This window comes from Podarcis vaucheri (assembly GCF_965113315.1).
Source record: "Podarcis vaucheri genome assembly, chromosome: 2".
Lineage (NCBI taxonomy): Eukaryota > Metazoa > Chordata > Lepidosauria > Squamata > Lacertidae > Podarcis > Podarcis vaucheri.
This window is the reverse complement of record NC_138760.1, coordinates 120771087-120795123: the sequence shown is the minus strand read 5'-3', so window position 1 is coordinate 120795123 and position 24037 is coordinate 120771087. Positions and strand designations below refer to the sequence as shown.

General features: G+C 49.8%; 1 protein-coding gene across 1 annotated transcript; it reads left to right on the top strand.

The window, feature by feature from the left end:
• Positions 1-1335: 1335 nt before the first annotated feature.
• On the top strand, positions 1336-23352 carry EGFL8 (EGF like domain multiple 8). Its single transcript, XM_082207452.1, has 10 exons — positions 1336-1826; positions 2172-2257; positions 4356-4493; positions 11532-11651; positions 13149-13261; positions 13543-13638; positions 14716-14880; positions 18003-18079; positions 19817-19958; positions 21514-23352. Exons 1-10 carry the CDS (start codon positions 1599-1601, stop codon positions 21561-21563), a joined length of 1215 nt encoding a protein of 404 aa, XP_082063578.1. The 5' UTR covers positions 1336-1598; the 3' UTR covers positions 21564-23352.
• The last annotated feature ends 685 nt before the right edge of the window (positions 23353-24037 follow it).

Below are 24037 nucleotides of genomic sequence, written 5' to 3'. Positions count from 1 at the left end.
CAAAGCTCTCAATATATACCAGGGAAATGTGTTGCAGCATGGCTGTCGGGGTGTTCACCCCGCTATGTACGTGACATTTGAGCCATACAAATCAACATTTGCACTCTCTTTCGAGCAGCAAACGCTTGCCTAGGTGTCAGCATAACGTGTGAACGTGGCCACTGTTCACACACCCAAGTTTCTGAGCAGGTGAGAAATCTTTCCCATCCTGTTCAAGCATCAAGCTTGCTGGGTGAGCTTGGGCCAGTCACTGTCTCTCAACCACACTTGCCTCACATGGTGGTTGTGAGAGTAAAAGGCATCTGACCACTTTGAGGAGAAAGTGGGATGTAAACATAATCCTAATTATAACAATGAACACAGCAGCCTCCATGAATACCTTGGGACTGGATTTTCTAAAAATGAAGCTCACTGGGGCATTTGTGATACATGGTTTTATTTGCACATAGAACCATAGAATTGTAGAGTTGGAAGGGACCCTGTGGGTCATCTAGTCCAACCCCCTGCAGTACAGGATTTTTTTTGCCCAGCGTGGGGGTCAAACCCACAACCCTGAGATTAAGAGTCTCCTGCTCTATCAACTGAGCTACCAAGGTGGATGTGCACCAACTGAGCTTACGTTGGATGGTCTCACAGGGCTAACAGTCCACCAGAGGCTGGTTCCCCTTTAGTTCTAGGGTTCCTCAAAGAGAGCAAAACCTCTGGGTGTTCCCAGCTCCAGTCGCAATATGAAGTTGACTAGTCTTCTTGCCGATGGGAAGGTCGGCAGTTCGAATCCCCGCAACGGGGTGAGCTCCCGTTGTTCGGTCCCAGCTCCTGCCCACCTAGCAGTTCGAAAGCATGTCAAGTGCAAGTAGATAAATAGGTACCGCTCCGGCGGGAAGGTAAACGGCATTTCTGTGTGCTGCTCTGGTTTGCCAGAAGCGGCACCAGACCCCCTGCCTAGTTGTGCACACAAATAGAAATGAATCTGACACTAATGAAGCCATGCTGATGTGAACAGCTTTTGGGGGGGGGGAAGAGCTGTGAAATGCATGGGGGGAGGCAGAGGGGCAACTTCACTGTGCTTTAACGTGAACACACCCGAACACACCCACAATTCCCTTAACAAAACCTGGCACAGTGGCAGACTCAGGTCTCAAATTTCAGTGACACCCTGTGCAATGCCAAAATTTGGTGCCCCTGCCTTTAAATAACAGTTGTGGCATCCCCTGTGGCTCTGCACTCTCAGTCTCTGCTCCCCTAAATCCGCCTCTGCCTGGCACAACCCAATCCAAGGTCAGGTGGAATAAGTTAACGGGAAATTATTTCCTGTCTTATAGGAAAGGCTTTGCCCATTGAATTTCAGTCAACAGGGGGAAATATTCCCTGCCCCTGTTTCTCCCTGGTGACCAACAGCTTCACCTCTTGAATGTCAGCCTGTCACATTGAAGGAGAGAAGGTGCAGATGTTCAGCCACGCAGCGGACTTGCCCCTGCCAACGAAAAGGCTTTCGAACCGGGAGGCGGGTGCACTGCCTGAAGCCTTATCGCCTCCTCGCCTCCCGGCCCACCCAGACACCGGGCTCCTTCATCTTGAAGGCGTTGCAGCGGGAGACAATGTGTGTGGCTGTAGCCAGCCGGTTTGTTTTAAAGGCTGACATCTGTGGGCGACATTTTCCGTCACAGCCTGGAACCAGTTCCTGCCTTTGTCCTATTGTGGCAGCCCAGACAGTGGCCCGAACTCAAGTTCCCGAACTTCGCCGCAGCCTCCTGCCAGCAGTGGCCCCCGACAATTCTGGCACACAACTCCACACACAGAGAGCTCCCCGATATCCTGGCCTTGTGGTGTGTATGCGCTGGGTTGCGGAGGGGGGTTCTGCACATTAATGCTCTCCCATTCCAGCGCAAAGGACCCTGAGAGTGACAATGAACTGGTTTGTTCGGTGGGGGGTGAGGAATCCCAAGAGGGCGGAGGGGACAATGAGGCCCTGTCTGGGCCACTCGCCTCGTCGGCGGGTTTGGGGTCGAGGGGGGGAGGGCGTGACTCATGCCAGGGGCCGAAATGCCAGGGGGCACCGGCCAGAGGTGGGTGGAAGGGGGGATTTGCTGCGGCTGCTGCTGCAAGGGTGCGTGGCGGCTGTCCAAGAAAGGTGGGGACTTGGCTGTTTCAAACTCTGCTTCCACCCACAGCCGAGCTGGGAACAGACGGCTGGATGCAGGAGCTCTCAGGTTGGGCAGCCAGAGAGAAGCGCCAAGGCTGAGAGGAGACGGAACAGGTAGTGTGCAAGGGTAATTTTATGAGGTTGGTGGTGGGGACATTTTGCAGCACGCGCTGAGAGTGTGTGTGTCCTGTGGGATAGCTTAGTTGGTAGAGCATGAGACTGAAGGTTGCGGGTTCGAGTCCCACGTTGGGCGAAATATTCCTGCATTGCAGCGGTTGGACTAGATGACACACCCGCACGCACACACACACCCCGGTGGTCCCTTCCAACTCCGTAGATCTGTGATTCCGCATGTAAAGTTTGCTGAATTCTCCGCAGCGCCAGATATTGAGGATGGCGCAGGGCCCTCTTTGCCAACCTGATGACCCCCAGATGTGTTTCAGACTACATATCCCATCAGCCCTGGCTGGCACCTCTGGAGGTCATCGGGTCCGGTCAGCAAAGGCTGATAAAGAGGAACGTTGCTATACTCGCTCCTTTGCTGTTTTGGCACGGAGGGGGTTGAAGGTTTGTTTTATCGTTTTATAATGTATAGAAAACAGAGAATTACGACGACTGGCGGAAGTTAAAAGATGAAAAGCAGAACTATAAAACGGGCATGCAGAATGCACCCAGTTGCACAGGGGTTAAAATAACAAGTCTAAAGTAAAGACTATAAACGTTATCAGATCACCCAGGATAGTGGCAGATTTGCCAGCCTTGTGATGATGATTGCACTGAAAAAGATGCCTCTGCTGCGTATGTCATAGAAGAATGCCAAACCGTATAAAAATGGTCTGGAGGTTCCAGTCCTTGTTGAATCTTGAATTATCCATTATAGCTATATTCCAGAATGAGCGGTACCAAGCAGCCAGGGGAAGATTTGGGACTGTTTTCCATTGAGTTGCAGTTACCATTCGTGCCGCCAAGATCATATATAAGACCAGTTCATAGAATCATAGGATTGTAGCGTCAGAAGGGACCATGGGGTCATCTAGCCCAACCCTGTGCAATGCAGGAATCTTTTGCTCGACGTGGAACTCGAACCCACAACCCTGAGCTTCAGGGTCTCATGCTCCATTGATTGAACTAATATATATCTGTTTTAACAGTAGCTCGAAACGTGGAAATATAGGGTGAAAGCCTGTCCTTGGCATGAGTGGGGCAGAGGGAGCTTTAGCCGTCGCAATTTCTGCATGTTAAGGTGTTCAGCAAAGGAAACAGGACCAAAGGGAGCCAGTAAAAAGAGGAGAAGCCTCGTTGCAATGGACAAGACAAAATTCTGTATAAATTTGCACTACAGTAATACCGCACACCTTTGGCAATCACACAAAGCCCTACCACAAAAGATAAATTTTGTGACAAAAGTTCCATCTCCAAAAGATATTTTTTTAAAAAAAAAAATACATCCCTTTCTCTCTTTTATTGAAGAAGAACAGGATATTTTAATGCCATTATCATCGTTACAGAGGCGTCTGTGGAGGGGATATAGTGATTGAAAATGCCTAGCCAACCAGATTGGAAGCTGGGTTCCTATTGAGTATATTTGGCGAGTCGTCATGGCAGTGATGTGGGATTGATCATTCTGTGATATTATGGCAGGGGACAAAGCTGTATTGTAACTTTTGAATACATGTATAATAATAATAATAATAGAAAAATTACCTCAGATAATAAAGTAAGGAAAAACCGCTCCTTCTCGTTCATTTCCCCCTCGCCCTACCACATATAAGGAATCCGAGAAGAGCTGTGCTGGATCAAGGCAAGGGGCTCTTTAAAGATGCTAATTTTCAGCTGGGATTCCATCACCTACTGGCAAATGGAGGATGCAGGATTAAGGCCAGTTTGGGAACTCTTGCAGGACAAACCCACTTCCCCCCAAAGACCAGGCTTTTGTGATAAGGAAAGTGTGGACATTTGCTTTGATCTAACCTTGCCCAGCCTCCCCTGCAAACCAACCGGACTGATGGCTCAGTTAGTTGGAGCGAGGTGCTGATCATGCCAAAGTCGCAGGTTCAATCCCCGTACGGGACAGCTACATTGCAGGGGGTTGGACTGGATGACCCCCGGGTTCCCTTCCAAGTCTACGATTCTGTGTCAAGCTGCAGGCAAAGGTGCTGCTTTGTTGCTGAGCCGCAGCCCTTCCCTTAAATCCTTCTCTTCTCTTCCACAGGTCCTGGGATTTGAACCCGCTCCCTGCCCGCTGTGCGATGGGGAGGCAGGGTGTTGCTGCCACAGCCTTCCTCTGCGGGGGGCTCCTCGCTGCCTTCCTCCTGAGGGAAGCCCTTGGACAGAGCAAGAAGCCTGAGACGTAAGGAGAGAGCGGTGGGGTGGGCGACGCAGGCAAGGAATGCGAGGCTGCCCCCTGGATCTGGGCTGGAAAGCTGCAGTGGGAATGGGGATGGGGGGACGGACTTCTGCAACCGCTTCCCACCCTTAGGGAGGGAGCCAGTGTGGTGTAGTGGTTAAGAGCGGTAGACTCGTAATCTGGGGAACCGGGTTCGCTTCCCCGCTCCTCCACATGCAGCTGCTGGGTGACCTTGGGCCAGTCACACTTCTCTGAAGTCTCTCAGCCTCACTCACCTCACAGAGTGTTTGTTGTGGGGGAGGAAGGGAAAGGAGGATGTTAGCCGCTTTGAGACTCCTGAAGGGGAGTGAAAGGCGGGATATCAAATCCAAACACCACTTCTTCTCTTCTTCTTCCTCTATAGAGAAAGATTCAAAGTTCTTGTCCTAGTGTACAAAGACCTTTTGGCCCAGGGACACCTTTCCTAGTACAGTGGTACCTCAGGTTAAGTACTTAATTTGTTCCGGAGGTCCGTACTTAACCTGAAACTGTTCTTAGCCTGAAGCACCACTTTAGCTAATGGGGCCTCCAGCTGCCGCCACGCCGCCGGAGCACGATTTCTGTTCTTATCCTGAAGCAAAGTTCTTAGCCTGAAGCACTATTTCTGGGTTAGCAGAGTCTGTATCCTGAAGTGTATGTAACCTGAAGCGTATGTAACCTGAGGTACCACTGTACAGTCATACCTCATGTTGCGTTTGCCTCATGAAACGTTTTTTCAGGTTGCGTCCCGCGGCGACCCGGAAGTACTGGAAAGGGTTACTTCTGGGTTTCGCCGCTCACACATGCGCAGACGTGCAAAATGACATCACGCGCAGAAGCGCTGAATCGTGACCCGCGTGTGCGCAGACGCACAGATGCGGGTTGCGTTCTTTTCAGGTTGCGAATGGGCCTCCAGAACGGATCCCGTTCGCAACCAGAGGTACACCTGTATATGCTAAACTGGGATAGCTCAGTCGGTAGAGCATGAGACTCTCTTAATCTCAGGGTCGTGGGTTCAAGCACCGCATTGGGCAAAATATTGCTGCATTCGAGGGGGTTGAACTAGATGTCCCTCATGTTCCCTTCCAACTCTACGATTCTAGGATTCCAGTCACTGAGATCATCAGGGGGGACACTGTGAGAAGCTCCCGATGAACCAGAAACCAGAGTCTTTGGGCATAGTGGGCCCAAATCTGTGGAACTCCTTGCCACAAGAAATCAGGCAGGTGCCATCAAGATGAAAATGGTTTTCTGCTCAGGACACCTTCGCAGTTTAAAGCTGTCCTGATGTGACACACACATACACGATGCTTTGATTTGTGTCTCAAATTTTCCATGTGATATTCTTTACCTTTGTTGTAAGTTTCTTTGACGCATAGCTTGGAAACTGGATATAAGTTCCTTAAATAAAGAGAAACGAGTAACTGTGAAAGAAATAAGAATGGAAGAACAGAGGCAGGCTGAACACAGCAGAATTCAGCAGCCAATTTACTCACCAGAGCAAGATGGTTTGAGCATATTACACTGATCCTGGTCCGACTGCACTGGCTACCAATTACAGTGGTACCTCGCAAGACGAATGCCTCGCAAGACGAAAAACTCGCAAAACGAAAGAGTTTTTCGTTTTTTGAGTTGCTTCGCAAGACGAATTTCCCTATGGGCTTGCTTCGCAAGACGAAAAACGAAAACCTCTTGCAAGTTTGTTTCCTTTTTCTTAAAACCGTTAATACCCAGGGTGAATTGCTTGAAGAGGTGCAGTTGCGACTTGACTTCGAGGAGCAACTCATAGCCTTTTTTGAGGTTTTTGAAGACTTTGGTGATTTGAAGACAGTGGTGCTTCGCAAGACGAAAAATTCGCAAGACGAAAAAACTCGCAGAATGAATTAATTTCGTCTTGCGAGGCACCACTGTAGTTTCCAGACCCAATTCAAAGGGCTAGTTTTGACCTATAAAGCCTTAAATGGCTCAGGACTGCAATACCTCAAGGACTACCTCTTTCCATATGAAGCTACCCAGAGCCAGAGATCATCTTTCGAGGCCCTCCTTCGTGTGCCTCCTCCTCGAGAGGTCTGGAGGGTGGCAACACAAGAACAGGGCCTTCTCTGCAGTGGCTCCCCATCTGTGGAATGCTCTTCCCAGGGAAGTTCGCCTGGTGTCTTTAGGTGCCAGGCAAAAATGTTCCTTTTTAACCAGGCTTTTGGTTGATTTGATTGACATCCCATGCCCTTTTAAAATGTGTTTTATTTTGGGGGTGTGTGTGATTGGGTTGTTGTTTTCATTTTGATTATGTATTTTGTGGTTTTATATTTTGATTTTATTCTGTGAACTGCCCTGAGACCCCTGGGTATAGGGCGGTATATAAATTCAATTAATAATAATAATAATAATAATAGGCTAGGTGATTGGTGCATGAGAGTGCAGCCCCCAACACACATACAATCACACTTCCTTCTCTTCGTGAACCTGAAACATTGGGATCAAGCAGCTAGGCAGGAAACAGAAGAGCAGAAAAAGGACATTCCTTCACATCAAATAGCGCTGAGCTCTGCTGATAGCCACAAGGCATCACAGTCTGGAACCCTCGACAACAGTCCCAGAATCATGGAATTGAGTCAGAAGGGACCGTGGGGTCATCTAGTCCAACCCCCTGCAATGCAGGAATATTTTTGCCTGACGTGAGGCTTGAACCCATGACCCTGAGATTAAGGGCCTCATGCTCTACTGACTGAGTTATCCTAGTCCTCCCGCTAGGGCAGGCATAAGCAACCTTCGGCACTCCCGGTGTTTTGAGACTACAATTCCCACCATCCCTGACCACTGGTCCTGTTAGCTAGGGATCATGGGAGTTGTAGTCCCAAACATCTGGAGGCCCAAAGGTTGCCTATGCCTGCGCTAGGGGGTGAGAGAATCCACTGCCACGTTTTCTTGGAGATCCCACTGATTAAGTAAATAAATCTCTTCTTCTTCTCCTTTGGTGATCACTCATAGCTGAGTAAGATTGTCAGTTTTAACAATGAGTCTGTAAGTGACTGTGGAGGCCAATTCTGGATCCACACGTCCTTCCACAGTGGGGACATTGGTTTCCGAGTGGGAGCTGATAACGGTGTGGATTTGCCAAGCGTGCCTTCCTCTTAGTATGGTTCTCCCTTGCGTCCTGAGTTCGAGTGTCTTCAAAGCCCATGACACCTTTGATAAAGGATGTTCGGTAGCTGTTTTTATATATATACAGTGGTACCTCGGGTTACATATGCTTCAGGTTACATACGCTTCAGGTTACAGACTCCGCTAACCCAGAAATAGCACCTTGGGTTAAGAACTTTGCTTCAGGATGAGAACAGAAATCGTGCTCCGGTGGCACGGCAGCAGCAGGAGGCCCCATTAACTAAAGTGGTCTTCAGGTTAAGAACAGTTTCAGGTTAAGAACGGACCTCCGGAACGAATTAAGTACGTAACCAGAGGTACCACTGTGTAGCAGGCAAGGTAGCATTTGTCCTCTTTATGTTATTGCAGGATGAGTGCTTTTAGGCAAGTGAAACGGACTCCTTTGGAAAGTGTTTGACTCTCCTTCCTTGGAGATTTTTAAGCAGAGGCAGGATGGCCATCTCTCAGGAATGCTTCAGTTCTGATTCCTGCATTGAGCTAGATGACTCTTTGGGGTCCCTTCCTGTTCCACAATTGCACGATTCTAAGGTTTATTAATTTCAATAGGTCTACTCTGAGCAGGACTTAGTTGAATACAACCCAGTGTTTAAAATGCTTTTCTGGTCCTCATCTTTGGCATGCGGAAAGTCCTGATTCGGTCTTGGGCTTTCCAAAGAATCTCGGGTCTGACGAAAGCCGTTGGCACAGGGCAACAGAGCTTGGCACTAAGACAGAACTGTATTGTACAAAAGGCTCTTTTGTCTGAATCCAGCAAAAGACAACATCTCATCTCAGTCTCAAATCTTCCATTCTTGGGCAAGGTGATTGAGCGAGCGGTTGCCGAACAACTCCAGGCATGCCTGGAAGAAGCGGACCATTTGGATCCCTTCCAGTCGGGATTCAGGCCTCATCATGGGACTGAAACTGCCTTGGTCGCACTGGTTGATGATCTCCGGCGGGCTAGGGACAAAGGTGAGAGCTGTTTCCTAGTTCTGCTGGATCTCTCAGCGGCGTTCGATACCATCGACCATAGCATCCTTCTGGACCGTCTTGGGGGGCTGGGAGCTGGGGGCACTGTTATACAGTGGTTCCGCTCCTTCCTCCTAGGCCGTGTTCAGAAAGTGGTGGTGGGGGATGAGTGTTCAGACCCCTGGGCTCTCACTTGTGGGGTGCCTCAGGGTTCTGTCCTCTCCCCCATGCTTTTCAACATCTACATGCGGCCGCTGGGAGAGATCATCAGGAGGTTTGGGCTGGGTGTTCATCAGTATGCGGATGATACCCAGCTCTACCTCTCTTTTAAATCAGAACCAGTGAAGGCGGTGAAGGTCCTGTGTGAGTGTCTGGAGGCGGTTGGAGGATGGATGGCGGCTAACAGATTGAGGTTGAATCCTGACAAGACAGAAGTACTGTTTTTGGGGGACAGGAGGCGGGCAGGTGTGGAGGATTCCCTGGTCCTGAATGGGGTAACTGTGCCCCTGAAGGACCAGGTGCGCAGCCTGGGAGTCATTTTGGACTCACAGCTGTCCATGGAGGCACAGGTCAAATCTGTGTCCAGGGCAGCTGTTTACCAGCTCCATCTGGTACGTAGGCTGAGACCCTATCTGCCTGCGGACTGTCTCGCCAGAGTGGTGCATGCTCTGGTTATCTCCCGCTTGGACTACTGCAATGCACTCTACGTGGGGCTACCTTTGAAGGTGACTCGGAAACTACAACTAATCCAGAATGCGGCAGCTAGACTGGTGACTGGGAGCGGCCGCCGAGACCATATAACACCGGTCTTGAAAGACCTGCATTGGCTCCCAGTACGTTTCCGAGCACAATTCAAAGTGTTGGTGCTGACCTTTAAAGCCCTAAACGGCCTCGGTCCAGTATACCTGAAGGAGCGTCTCCACCCCCATCAGTCTGCCCGGACGCTGAGGTCCAGCGCCGAGGGCCTTCTGGCGGTTCCCTCACTGCGAGAAGCAAAGCTACAGGGAACCAGGCAGAGGGCCTTCTCGGTAGTGGCGCCCGCCCTGTGGAACACCCTTCCAGCAGATGTCAAGGCGATAAACAACTACCTGACATTCAGGAGACATCTTAAGGCAGCCCTGTTCAGGGAAGTTTTTAACGTGTGATATTTTATTGTATTTTTGGTTTTTATGGAAGCCGCCCAGAGTGGCTGGGGAGGCCCAGCCAGATGGGCGGGGTATAAATAATAAATTATTATTATTATTATTATTTAAAACAAAGCAAATAATTAAGAAGCAAAGACTTCCCTGGGACTATCGCTTTCGCCCTGCCCCTTTCCTCTTGGAAAGATAAAATAAAAATGTGCTGCAAATTGTTTTTTTAAGAGCTGTGAACTATGCAAAGAGGATAAATTATGTCAATCAAAGCAAACGCATGCACACAATTTGTCTGGAGACAGATTCTGGTCCCCACCCCTGACTCTCCTAGGCAGCTTGAAAAAGATGAAAAATTGGGATGAATCCAAAAGCAATCCTACTTCTCCAAGTGGCAAATAACTTATGCCGGTTCCTGTATTGTTTTAACAACCTGCTTGGCCAGAGGAGACAACAGAATGACAGAAATATATGTATATCTTTCCCAGATGACATGCAACTCTCTTAAAAACATTGTCTCTGCTCAGCTATCAAACAGAGATCAATTTAACTTTCAATTCAACTCGGTCCCTCTAAAGTAGAAGGGTACTGGGAGATATTTTTAGCAGAGCAGCAGCACTGGGAGATAGTGGCTCCTTAATCCTTCCCCCACCTGCCATTTCGCCACTCCAAATCATCTGCCCTTTTTATCCGTGGGTTTCAGAAAGCACAATTTCACCCAGCTCCCAGATATAGCTGGCAGAGAGGCAGGGAGTGGAAGCCACATGGGGGTGGGCCACAATTTCAGAATGAAAAACTGGTACGTGGGCATTTAAAGAGTTAAGCGCCCCTCCACAATCCAGCAATGAATATCTCATTGTCATGCCCAATGACGTTTTCAAAAAGCTGGCTAGGGGGAACCTTTTTGGACATAATCATAGAAATATAGAGTTGGGAGGGACCCTGAGGGTCAACTAGTCCAACCCCCTGCAATGCAGAAAAATGCAGCTGTCCTTAAATGGCCTCGGACCAGTATACCTGAAGGAGCATCTCCACCCCCATCGCTCAGCCCAGACACTGAGGTCCAGTGCCGAGGGCCTTCTGGTGGTTCCCTGTGAGAAGCCAAGTTACAGGGAACCAGGCAGAGGGCCTTCTCGGTAATGGCGCCCACCCTGTGGAACGCCCTCCCATCAGATGTCAAAGAGAAAAACAATTACCAGACTTTTAGAAGACATCTGAAGGCAGCCCTGTTCAGGGAAGTTTTTAATGTTTGACGTTTCATTGAGCTTTTAATATTCGGTTGGGAGCCGCTCAGAGTGGCTGGGGAAACCCAGCCAGATGGATGGGGTATATTATAAAATTATAATTATAATTATTAGGATCAATCCTGCAACCTTTGCATTATCAGGACCACGTGCTAACCAACTGGTGCCCATGAGTAGCCATTTAATTAAACGGCTGGGGGGAATATGGATGGGTTTGGGCAGAGAATTTAGCAATCCATGCGGCACCCTGGTTTTAAACCAGAAGTCGCATTATGCAGTCAGGCCTTAGTTCATCTATCTCAGTATTGTAGACACTGACTGGCAGCGCCACACCATTGATTCAGGCCGGGGACTGTAGGGGATTGAACCTGGAACCTCCTGCAAGGAAAGCAGATATTTCAACCACTTTGCTAAGACCTTTATTTTCGATGTGTTAGCAATCCCATGTGGTTTAAGGCACCAGAGGGCTCTGATATTCTAGAGGCTGAAAGGAATCCCCCAAACCCTCTCAGTTGTGCACCCTCTCTGACCCACAGCCGAGTGTGCGCACGGCGCACGTTGAGGATCCCCTTGTTCTACAACGAGACCTACGCCAAGCCTGCGCACCAGCCGTATTTGACGCTGTGCGCTGGACCCAGAGTCTGCAGCACCTACAGGTACGCAAAGTCCTCCACTGCATGGAGATACCAGGGGAGAGGAGGGTGGGGAGAACGTTTTACTGAACGGTGCATTTTTAGGGTCGTGTATTTCATATCTCTCAACTGTCCCGTTTTGAAGTGGGACATCCCAGAATCACAGAAGCCAATCCTGGCTTCTGTTTGTATCCTGGAATGTCCCATTTTTGGGCCTGGTGCTTTGCTGATTTGCACCAGAATGAAAGATGCTCGGTTTTTTGGTCTCATGAGAGTGTCTTTCGGTCTTGTATTCCCACATGCGCGAGAGTTCAGGACCAAAAAAAGAGTGTCCCGATTTTGATGCCACAAATGTTGGAGAGTATGGTTTCTGCTGGTGGTTTGTTGTTGTTTTTTAAACTGCTATCTGTTTTAACTTGCTGAGGGAGAGGGTCTTTTCTGTGGTGGCCCCCTGCTTGTGGAATGCTCTCCCCGATGAGGTCTGCCTGGAGTCATCTTTAGCATTCTCTCGACACCAGATAAAAACTCCACCTAGGCATTGGACAGGTTGTCATGATTTTCTATTCATTGATTACGTCAGGGATAGCCAACATGGCTCCCCCCCACAATGTTTCGGACTCCACCTCCCATCATCCTTGGTCGTGCTGGCTGAGGCTCATGGGAGTTGTAGTCTGAAACATTGGCTGCCCCTAGATTGTACGCCTTTTCTGCTGCTTTGTTAGATCTGTTTCATGAGTCACCGTGTTGCCTTTTAAAGTAATTTCATCATGCTTATTTTAAGAAAGAAATGTCATGCTTTATGCTCTTAAAAGTCACGTGGAGACTTCTTATACGGCAAGTGGCTAGTGATTTGAACTCGTGACTGTTGTAATGCCCGCTGTGATTTTGATCTTTTTCCCCAAAAATTTTTTTATTCATTTTATAACACAAATAAACAACACAAACAGAAAAACACACACAATACAAACAAATTCTTGTCTTATCCTTATTTTTTCTAAACATTGTTAGGTGAGCTTCCCCAAGTCCCCCCTATCTGATTTTCATTTTACCTCATCTTTAGCAGTTTACATATATCATAATTTTTAACCGTTTTTTTTTTTACCACACTTACTTTTACCATTTCACATTTTATCCCTTACATATAATACCATTTTAAAATACACTATCTTCTACTTCGAACCCTACAGCTTAGATTTTGATCTTTTAGGCTGCATTGTATGCTTATCTGCTTTGTATACTGTCGTAAAAAGGTGAGATATAAATAAACTCTTTTCCTCACCAGTGGTCCTTACCAGCTATACAGTTCTGGTCCTTTGCTGTGTGTAGCATGTCTGTCGCTGTGAGACCCTAATAAGAGGAGAGACTTTCTGGTCAGACGTCTCTCTACGGTTCCTGCTTCAGATAATGCTGGCATTGTCTCATCTTAAACACTGTATGGTGTCAGAAATGGAAATCATCATTTACCCAGTTTGGTGAGAAGGAGAAGTAGCCAAGTACACTTGCGTTTTCCCTCTTCCCTAGGACTACCTATCGCGTGGCCACACGGCAGGTGCGCAAAGACATTCTGCAGACCCACATCGTCTGCTGCCAAGGCTGGAAGAAACGCCACGTGGGAGACACCAAGTGCGAGGAAGGTGAGTCCTCGAATTGTGGTTTGTGCCGCAGAAATGTGATGGAAGCCACAGAGATCGGAGTCGGACATCACTCAGCTATCCGCACATCCCTAAGATAGTTGTTTATGTCCTTGACGTCTGATGGGAGGGCGTTCCACAGGGCGGGTGCCACCACCGAGAAGGCCCTCTGCCTGCTTCCCTGTAACCTCACTTCCCGCAGGGAGGGAACCGCCAGAAGGCCCTCGACGCTGGACCTCAGTGTCCGGGCTCCTTCAGCCTTGCTCTCTCCTTTCTCCTGCCAGCCATCTGCAACAAGCCCTGTCAGAACGGAGGCACCTGTGCCAAGCCAAATCAGTGCCAGTGCCCACCAGGCTGGGGCGGGCACTACTGCCATGTCGGTGAGTAGAGCAGCTGGAAGCGACAAGAGGCAAGGGTTAGCACTGGGGGGCTGGTGGGGGACGTTGGTCACGGCTAGCTTGACATTAAAGGCACCATCGCATCTTTTCCGCCTGAACCATTAGGAAGGCGCCTCAGGTGGCAATTGCTGGGAGGTCCGGGGTGGTGCCCTGGTGCCCTTTATTGCAACAGAAGGCACCACCAGGGCTCATTTAAGGGATAGCTCAGTCGGTAGAGCGTGAGACTTTTAAATCTCAGGGTGATGGGTTCGAGTCCCACACTCGGCTGGGCGTAAATTTCCTGCATTGCAGGGGGCTGGACTAGATGGGTCCCTTCCAACTCTACAGCTCTAAGGTTCAGCTTCTAGTTCAGATTTCTTGATACTTGGCTTTAAAGGTCTTACTCACCAGGACTAGAAACTTGAGGTCTCCGGGATTTCTGCAGGTTGGCAGATTATTTATTCAAGGTCCCTAGAGGAAGATGCAACAGGGGTTCTCCCTCCCGTCAGACTATAGCTGTCAACCGTCCCTTATTTGGCGGGAAACTCCCTTATCCCAGCGCCGTGTCCCGCTGCTGTGCCTTATTGATGATGCCCCTTAAATTTCCCAGGTTTCATGCTCCCCTGGCTCGGGAGGGAAGCAGCGACTCAGGGTCCTCCGCCACAAGAGAGAGCATGCTCTGGCGCCGTTGTCCTGGCGCGAGGAGTTCCATCAGCCCTTCCCTGCCCGAGGGGGGGAGGGGGAGAGACTCTCGCCCACGCCACCCACGAGCCCAGAGGCGGCAGCGGTGGTGGCAGCTGAGGAGGCAGCCTGAGGGAGGAGGAAGAGGAAGAGGAGGGGGTGGGGAGGGACGCAGAAGGGCGGCGCTTCAGCGGCTGCCGCAGCCCTGCAACCGCCTCATGCCGGATTGACAGCATCTGTCAATCCTACCAATGTATGCAACTTTACAACAGCAAAATCCCTTATTTGGGCTGCTGATCCCTTATTTTAGAGGCTGCTGGTCCCTTATTTTCAAATCTGTAAGTTGACAGCTATGCGTCAGACACGTAGACTCCTAACCCCGCTGCCGTCTTTCCTTAGATGTGGACGAGTGCCACGCACCCGTCTCTCTCTGCGACCAACGCTGCCTCAACACCGCAGGGAGCTACGAGTGCCAGTGCCACCCTGGCTATGCCCTGGAACTAGATGGCAAGAGCTGCCGCTTGCTGCCCACTGCCCAGGCCACCCCTCTGCACGCCAGCAAAGGTGGGTCCCCACAAGGACTGGGAGGAAGCTCTATGGAAGGGAGGACGCTTTGCAGGCTGAGGGCCGCATTGCCTTCTGGGTAACATTCCAGAGGCCACATGTCGGCAGGGGCAAACGTGGGCGGAGCAATGGCTCTGAATTTTGCCTATGCACCCTAAACCAGTTTCTATTTGTATTTATGGTTTGCTTGTGTGTTGCATCTTTTCCCTACCTTTATCTCTGAGGAGCTCAAGATGGCGTACGTGGCTCTCCCCTGCTTCGTTCTCTCCCTACAACAACGCTGTGAGGTGTGTCAGGCTGAGGGGCAGTGACTGGACCAGTGAGCATCATGGCTGAGTGAGGATTCGAACTCTGATCTCCCAGGTCCTAGTCTGACACTCTAACCGCTATGCCACGCTGGCTGTGTCTCTCTCACACACAAACCCCTCTGCCCTTTATCCGGGCAAGCAAGATACCTCAGCAGAATTTGAGGACACGTCCCAGCTGTGCCAAAACACTCCTGGAAGGTGCAAAGCTGGGCTGGCGAGGGGCGTGGCCTGTGGAATGGGGTGTGGTCTGTTGAAAGGGGGTGTGGCCTGCTTAAATTCTCAAGGGCCAGATAGACCTGGCAGGCAGGCAGGCAGGTGGGGGCCGGCAGAGGACAGAGTGAAGAGTGAAGTTGGTGGGGCAGGACCCCATATGCTTTATGTCCCTGGCCACATCATTAAAGGTAAAGGGACCCCTGACCATTAGGTCCAGTCGTGACCGACTCTGGGGTTGCGACGCTCATCTCGCTTTATTGGCTGAGGGAGCCGGCGTACAGCTTCCGGGTCATGTGGCCAGCATGACTAAGCCGCTTCTGGCGAACCAGAGCAGCGCATGGAAACACCGTTTACCTTCCCGCCGGAGCGGTACCTATTTATCTACTTGCACTTTGATGTGCTTTCGAACTGCTAGGTTGGCAGGAGCAGGGGATTTGAACCGCAAGTCCTAGGCTCAGTGGTTTAATCCACAGCGCCACCCGCGTCCCAATGGCCACATCCTTACCATCCACTTAAAGCAACTCCTATCTCACTTTTGCCGTCATGGCTTCCCTGCAAGGAATTCTGGGAACTATAGCTGGTGGAGAGCACTGGGAATTGTAGCTCCGTGGGGAGCGGGGATTTTAACAGCTCTCTGGTTCCCAGAAATCTTTGGGAGAGGAAGCTACGGCTTTTTAACAAAGCGATGCAGTGGAACCTTGGTTGTCGACCGTAATCTGTTCCGAAAGACCCTTAGACTTCTGAAACGTTCGATAACTGAGGCGCAAAGGGCTGTCTGCAAATTCAATTGAGAAAATTGAAAAACACACAGTGGGAGCCGTTCAACTTACGAGGCGCATTCAAAAACAGAAGCATTTACTTCCGGGTTTTCGAAACGTTCATCAACGGAGACATTTGAGAACCAAGGTTCCACTGTATAAACGTGTTGGTGTGGGTGAAGGCCAGTGTGCCCCACAACCGCCACCTCCTCCTGCCTCACGCAAGCACCTTGTTTCATCCCCTCATAGAAGGAAGCAGCCGGCTCTACCATTGGACAGAGTGAGGCGGCTGCTTCAGGCGGCAGTTGATGTTAACAGGTGGCGTTGAAGGGCAAGTGTGTGCTTGTGTGCCTGCCACGTGCCCTCAACTTGTGTCCACAGTGCCTTGAGGCCATTTTAAAGGGGGTTTGGGGTTCAATCCCTGCCATCTCCCTGGAGAGCTGGTAGAATTTCCTGCCTGAACTCCAGGGGAGAAGCTGCCAGTCCGTGTAGGCAGCACTGAACCGGGATGGACTAATGATCCGATTCAGTGCAAGGCAGCTTCATAAGTTCATTAGGGCTGCTCAACAGGATTTTTGGGGGGTCGTAGGGCATCTTCTCCCTCGCTCCCTTTCCGTTTACTGGTTGCTGGGGTGCTGAGGTGGAGGAGAGCGCGACACCTTCAATTGCGCCACTTCCTGGCTTCTTCTTACAAACAGATCTATTCTTCATGGGTCACAGCGGCAGCTGCCTCAGACTGTGACCCCACGCTGCTGAGTGCATTTCACAACTTCCCTGTAAAAAGCAGCTTTGAATCTGGCCACTGAGTTCAGTTCCAAGAACCTCTTTCTGCTTTGGTTTGCATGAAAAAGGAAACAAAACAAAAAGTGCGTAGGCCCTGAGAGTCGCGGAACGCAGTCTTCAGTTCCTTTGTAAAGTACCCCAAACCAGCAGATATGTACACAGATTGGCTTAGGGTTGTATCCGATACTTAGTCCTACTCAGAGTAGACTTATCTGAGTGAAGGGACCTGACTAAATTATGAATAGGACCAGTATTGGCTGAGGGGCGGAGTCTGGACACTTGAGGGCGGTGCCTGGTGGAAAAGGAGGCGGAAAAGGAGGCCTATTAGTCGACACCCCTAATTAAGTGTCCAAAGAGCAGAATGCTGATTCGTTGTGTTCAGATCTCGCCCTCCTTGGCCCTTCTGCCAGCGTGGCATAGTGGTTAGAGTGCTGCACTTTGGAGACCAGGGTTTGAATCCAATCACTTGGAGACCTTGGGACTGTCACTGCCGCTCAGTTGGTTGCCATACGTCTGGAATATCCCGGACATTACCCGGAATACTGCAGTCGGCCGATTTTCCTGAAAAATAGCTATTAAAAAAATCAACCTTTTTTTTTTTTGCAATTATGCCAAAAAAGCTCAACATTATTGGGCAAAACAAAAACTTCTGAGAAGAAAGGAGAAGAGGAGAAACCATGTACAGTAGTACCTCAGGTTACATATGCTTCAGGTTACATACGCTTCAGGTTACAGACTCCGCTAACCCAGAAGTAGTACCTCGGGTTAAGAACTTTGCTTCAGGATGAGAACAGAAATCGTGCTCCGGCGGCACGGCAGCAGCAGGAGGCCCCATTAGCTAAGGTGGTGCTTCAGGTTAAGAACAGACCTCCAGAACGAATTAAGTACTTAACCTGAGGTACCGCTGTATTCCACCTTGAGAAAATGGTGGGAGATAAATACAAAAAAGAAATGAAATCAATTTTGGACCCTCTCTGGGGCTTCACCGCACACCAGTAGTTCCAGTCCTGCTCCTTCTCACGCTCTCTTCTCCCTCGTCCTCCTCTTCTCTTCCCCCCAGTGAAAATTCTAGGGGCTCAGGAGACGATTCCCAATGAGATCCAGGAGCTTCAAGCCAAAGTGGAGCAGCTGGAAGAGGTGAGAGTCTTTGCAGGTCTCTGTCCCAGGAGGCTGACTGGCCACTGGGAGAACAGGATATTGGGCTCTATGGGCCATTGGCCTCATCCAGCTGGGCTCTTTATTATGTTTCTGTTCTGGCCCCTTTGAGTTTCAACCAACGGCTGACCCATAAAGGACAGTGGCCTTTGAAAGAAAAAACAGTTTCCTCACCCCAATTTTAGGGGTCATTGGACCACCCCTCCCTGGTTTTTGGCCACCACACTCCTTCCATGCCAGGGAGGGAGAGGCCCTCCAGTTTCCAACAGCTGGGTCTGTTTCAGATAGTTGATGGATGAGGGGATAGCGGACAGATTGATAACTTTTAAAGACCCAGGTGGGGGGAGCTAAAGGCCAAAGATTAGCAAATCAAAGAACTTAGCAGTAACAAGATTTCAGTGCGGCATTTCTCGGAGGGAGAAACAGAGACGGGGGTTTAGCCGGGGATACGTGCCATTTTCCCCCCTTGCAACACGTGTGGGCATAAAGAATTTGGCAAAGCCAGCTCTGGATAACTAGCAGATGAAGAATCCATAGTGAGTGCCCTTGAAAATGGTTATGTCCTGGCTATACCCTTGGGGAGGGACGCGGGTGGCGCTGTGGGTTAAACCAGAGCCTAGGATTTGCCGATCAGAAGGTTGGGGGTTCGAATTCCCGCGATGGGGTGAGCTCCCGTTGCTCGGTCCCTGCTCCTGCCAACCTAGCAGTTCAAAAGCACGTCAAAGTGCAAGTAGATTAATAGGTACTGCTCCGGCGGGAAGGTAAACGGCCTTTCCGTGCGCTGCTCTGGTTCGCCAGAAGCGGCTTAGTCATGCTGGCCACAGGACCCGGAAGCTGTATGCCGGCTCCCTCGGCCAATAAAGCGAGATGAGCGCTGCAACCCCAGAGTCGGCCACAACTGGACCTAACGGTCAGGGGTCCCTTTACCCTTTACCTTATACCCTTGGGCGGCCAAGGTGCTTTTTTGGAGGAGGAGGAGGAGAGCCGAATGATACAGGGCATTCCTGCATTCCCTCTCCCTCCCATGATGGTATAATAATAATAATAATAATAATAATAATAATAATAATAATCTCCCCACCCTTCACCGTAAGGTCACAAGGTGGGCTGCAACAATTTAAAATACAGTATTATTAGCACTGTTGTTGTTTAGTCATTTAGTCGTGTTCGACTCTTTGTGACCCCATGAACCAGAGCACACCAGCATTAGTATTATTAATTACATTTGTATGCCACCCTTGAAGACCCCAGGGTGGTTCACCACAGAAAAATACAAAATGAGAACATACACAAATTTCTTAATAAAAGCAAAAACAAGCCAAAAAAACTCCTCTCCCACAAACACATTTAAAGGGACTTAGAATGTTAAGCAGCCAAAAGCCCGGTTAAAGAGAACAGAGAGTGTTTGCCTGACGCCTAAAAATATGTAATGAAGGTAATACAAATTAGTTACGAGGAATGGGCTGCTGCCCCACCAACTTGGGTCTGCCATCAGTCAACCCCCACCTTTGCTGCTTGGAGAGTCCATTGAGTGGCCCTGCCTGACAGCTGCCGCCTCCTCCTTGCTCTCAGTGTTTCGCCTTGTACAGCAAAACCACAACACGCTGGCTGTCTCTGGCGCCACCTGCTGGCTGGCTCCCCACCTTCTGCCCTATCAGTCCCAGTGGGCCCCTGCCACAACTGCCCTGCAGCCCTCCTCTCTCCATCCCACCCCTGCAGCGCCTGGAACGTGCCATCGCCATCTTGCCGCCTTCCCTGGAGCCTGCCCAGCTGAAGGAGCTCTGGAGTCGCCTGCTCTACCTGGACCAGGTGGAGTCGCTCAGCGATCAGCTGCTTTTCCTTGAAGAGAAACTGGGGGACTGTGAGTATCAGAAAGGCCACGCCGTCCCGACAGCCTCAGCGGCAAAAACACGCCTCGCGACCCAAGGGCAGCCCCTCCTGTTTCGGTACCTGAAGCGAAACAGGAAGGTGCCACCTAACACGTGTGCCCTGCACCACCCAACATTCCTTGCCCTCTCCCCTGAAGCCTCACAGCTGGGGTCGCACAGCTGGGGCTTCCAGGTTCTTGTGAGAGTTCACCGGAAGCTGCCACGGCCGCTTCCACTCACTTCTCCAGCAGTGGCAGAGACGCCCCCTAGAATTTCGCCGCCTGAGGCACCTGCTGCAGTCTGCCTTATGGATGGGCCGGCGCCATCCACGGGAGGCAAATTATTTTATGCAGGCGAGGGTGCGACCTGGGGCAAGGGCATGGCTAAGAGAGTCCCAAGGGCCAAGTGGACTGGTCTGGAGGGCCGTAGGTGCCCTCCCCCCACCAGACCTGAGGCAGTAACAGGCTGGCTCAGGGGTGCAGAACGCTTTGCATTCCCCTCTGAGCAACTTTCCAAGGGCGGCATGAAACTCTCCAGAGTTTCAAGAAGCGTATTTCTCCCAGCCCAACCTGTAGATGCCTTGGGGACTGGAACTGGAACCTTTTGCAAGGAAACCAGATTTTTTGCATGCATCCCCCTGCTTCTTATTGGGCTAGGAAACATTGCTTTCAGGTACTTTGGCTGCTAAGGGATGCGGGTGGCACTGTGGGTTAAACCAGAGCCTAGGACTTGCCGATCAGAAGGTCGGCAGTTCGAATCCCCGCAACAGTGTGAGCTCCCGTTGCTCGGTCCCTGCTCCTGCCAACCTAGCAGTTCAAAAGCACGTCAAAGTGAAAGTAGATAAATAGGTACCGCTCTGGCGGGAAGGTAAATGGCGTTTCCGTGCGCTGCTCTGGTTCGCCAGAAGTGGCTTAGTCATGCTGGCCACATGACCCGGAAGCTAGATAAATAGGTACCGCTCTGGTGGGAAGGTAAATGGTGTTTCCGTGCGCTGCTCTGGTTCACCAGAAGCGTCTTAGTCATGCTGGCCACATGACCCGGAAGCTGTACGCCGGCTCCCTCAGCCAATAAAGCGAGATGAGTGCCACAACCCCAGAGTTGGCCACAACTGGACCTAATGGTCAGGGGTCCCTTTACCTTTACCTTTACTTTGGCTGCTACAGCTCAATTCACCCCTCCATCCCACATCACCCCTGCAGATAATCGATTTTGCCTTGCTGGTGAGATGTGCAAGCGCCTCAGCGTAATATTGGGAGCTGCCTTATAGCAATTCAGACCAGTCATCCACCTAGCTCAATATGGTCTTACACTGGATGGCAGCAGCTCTCCCGGGTTTCAGAATGAGCTCTCCCATCTCCTCCCAGATGCCATGGATATTGGGACCTTCTATGTGCAGATAATGCAGAATGCCCTTCCCCAACTATTTAAACTCTTAATAGCTGCCAACTATTTCTACGAACTGCCTTCCCTCTAGTATCGGGGGTGGTTGGGGGTCTCTTGCACTTTTCAAACCTCATTTTTTTCTCCTTCTGGGTTCCTTGCTCCCAGGTGCCTGTCAAAATGGTAAAAATGGCTTTGGCTACGACATTGCCCGGTGATGGCTGCGCCCTGGACTCGATTGATGGGAAACCAGCCCCCCCACCACCACCTCCTGCTCCCCACTCTGGGCTGGTGGCTACTGCTCTAGGAAACTCCAGTTTAACATCTCCTCCTTGGGCACACTCCACTCATTACTTAAAAGCAAAATACGCACAGCAAGGGCTAGGCTTCTTAACAGATTAACTAAGGGAAGCAAACTTCTGAGTCGCACAGTATTCTTCTGGAAGAATTCGAAGCACGGCCACACAGAATTCTTGAGGCATTCACAGCCAATGCAAAAAAGAGAGAGGAAAAATTCAGCACTTTTGATTTCAATGGGAGATTTACAATGCATTTCTATGCGTTGACTCATTTGCAAATCCTTCCGCAACTAGTAGATTATTCACAACTATGCAAAGGACAGCAATCTTAAGCACGTGCTTAATGCCCCCACAGAAGTCAATGGAATTTAAAAGTGTTAGCGTCCGACTCATGCCAACTTTTAAGTAGCAATGTGGCCCGCCTGGCGTGTTCTTGATTTTGTTGCCTGATTTTTTCTGTGGTGAAGAGCACTCATTTTTGTTTCTTGGATTACCTCCCTTCCACCCCAATTTTCCAGTTTCTCCATCACCTTGTTTATCCTGGGCTGGTTTCTCAACCACCGTCAGTCCAGAATTCAACAGGTAGAGCTCTTAACTCCTCTCGAACTCCCTTTCTTCTGAAATGCACCAAACTCTTAACAAGCTAATGATCGTGTCCTGTACCACATTCTCTGCAACCCTATACTTCTTCCAACCACACGTGAACAATGGAAGGCACTTATTTGCTTTTGAGATCTCGCTGTCCCTGCTAAGTTGGCAGCAGTGTTGTTGGACAACGCAACTCCCATCTTCCCTTACCTCCCCCCCCCATGGGGGTGTGGTGGGCATTGGTGGCAGCTGGAAATCAAACATCTGGAAGCCCACAGGTTTTCCAGCTCTGGAACTAGGGAAAGATCTGCGTTTGATTCCTCTGCCTGGAAGTTCACCCTAAACCTATGAATGCTACCATTGAGCTCAGTATCCAACAGGGCAAGCTATGATTGCATGTTGCAGCATCTGAAAGATAAAATGGCTTTATTATGGCATAATCTTTCACGGCAAAGCATAATCATTTTTAAAAAATCTTCTTTCTTCTTTGGCGATCACTCGTAGCCGAGTAAGATTGTCTTCCATGAACACGGTCTTAACAGTGAGTCCGTGACTGTGGAGGCCAATTCTGGACCCACACGTCCTTCCACAATGGGGACATATGTTTCCGGATGCGAGTTGATCACGGTGAGGGTTTGCCAAGTGCCTTCCTCTTAGCATGTTTCTCCCTTTTGTCCTGAGTTTGTGCTTTTTCAAAGTCCATGACACCTTTGGTAAAGGCTGTTCGCAGGCCAGTGTTTCCCAGTTGTCAGTGCTTATACTGCATTTTTAAAAGATTTGCCTCGAGAGTGTCTTTATAAACCTCTTTTGTTGTCCACCGGTATTTCGCTTTCCATTCTTTGGAAGATGACAATCAGGCATCTGAACATCATGACCAGTCCAACGAAGTTGTTGTTGAAGAATCATTGCTTCGACATGGGTGATCTTTGCTTCTTCCAGTACTCTGGCATTAGTTTGCTTGTCTTCCCAAGTGAATTTGGGGGTCGTGGGAACCTGACGCCGAGTTTCCCAGGGACAGCTCTCTGGGCAAGAGAATATTGTTCAAGCTGCACTTTTGACATAGTTAATTTCCTTTTATTAAAAAACAAATAAATAAAAGGTCACTTATTAACTTCTTGAATTGTAGCAGTCCTGTTTAGAGAAAGATGCCATTTTAATTCCACAGAATCTCTTGTAAGATTCTGATCCAGTTAATAACTGTTCACTGGAATGAACTGCTGCAGCTGGATTTATTTGGGAATAAAATAATAGTAGTAGTTTTATTTTTTATATGCCGCTCATCTGACTGAGTTGCCCCAGCCACTCTGGGCAGCTGCCAACAAAAAGACATTTAATAAAGGGCTGCCTTCAGATGTCCCCTAAAAGTTTAGTTATTTATCTCCTTGACATATGAGAAGAGGTCCCACAGGTGGGCACCACCACCGAGAAGGCCCTCTGCTTGGTTCCCTGTAACCTCACTTCTCGCAATAAGGGAACCGCCAAAAGGCCCTCAGAGCTGGACCTCAGTATCCAGGCTGAGTGATGGGGGTAGAGACGCTCCTTCAGGTATAAAGGATTGAAACCCTGTATATAAATATTAATGATAATATTATCCATGCATCTATCTAATCCCATTTTTAATGCCATCCCAGTGTGTGACCATCACTACCTCCTATGAGGGCAACCCGCCCCCCAACTCTTTCCATAGTTTATCTGCACATAAATAGCTGCAATTCTGGTACCGCCTGCAGCAGATGCACAGAAAGCCTTCGCCTGCAGCCCAACCCCAGCATCTCCAAAAAGGTGCCAAAGGCAAAGGTTACAGG

Bases quoted from the DNA above. Each gene is read 5' to 3' on its own strand.
- EGFL8 (XM_082207452.1), top strand. From the start codon at position 1,599: ATGTGTGTGGCTGTAGCCAGCCGGTTTGTTTTAAAGGCTGACATCTGT. The intron at 2,258-4,355 runs GTAGTGTGCAAG...TCTCTTCCACAG, and splicing joins GCTGAGAGGAGACGGAACAG to GTCCTGGGATTTGAACCCGC. The intron at 19,959-21,513 runs GTGAGTATCAGA...CCTTGCTCCCAG, and splicing joins TGAAGAGAAACTGGGGGACT to GTGCCTGTCAAAATGGTAAA.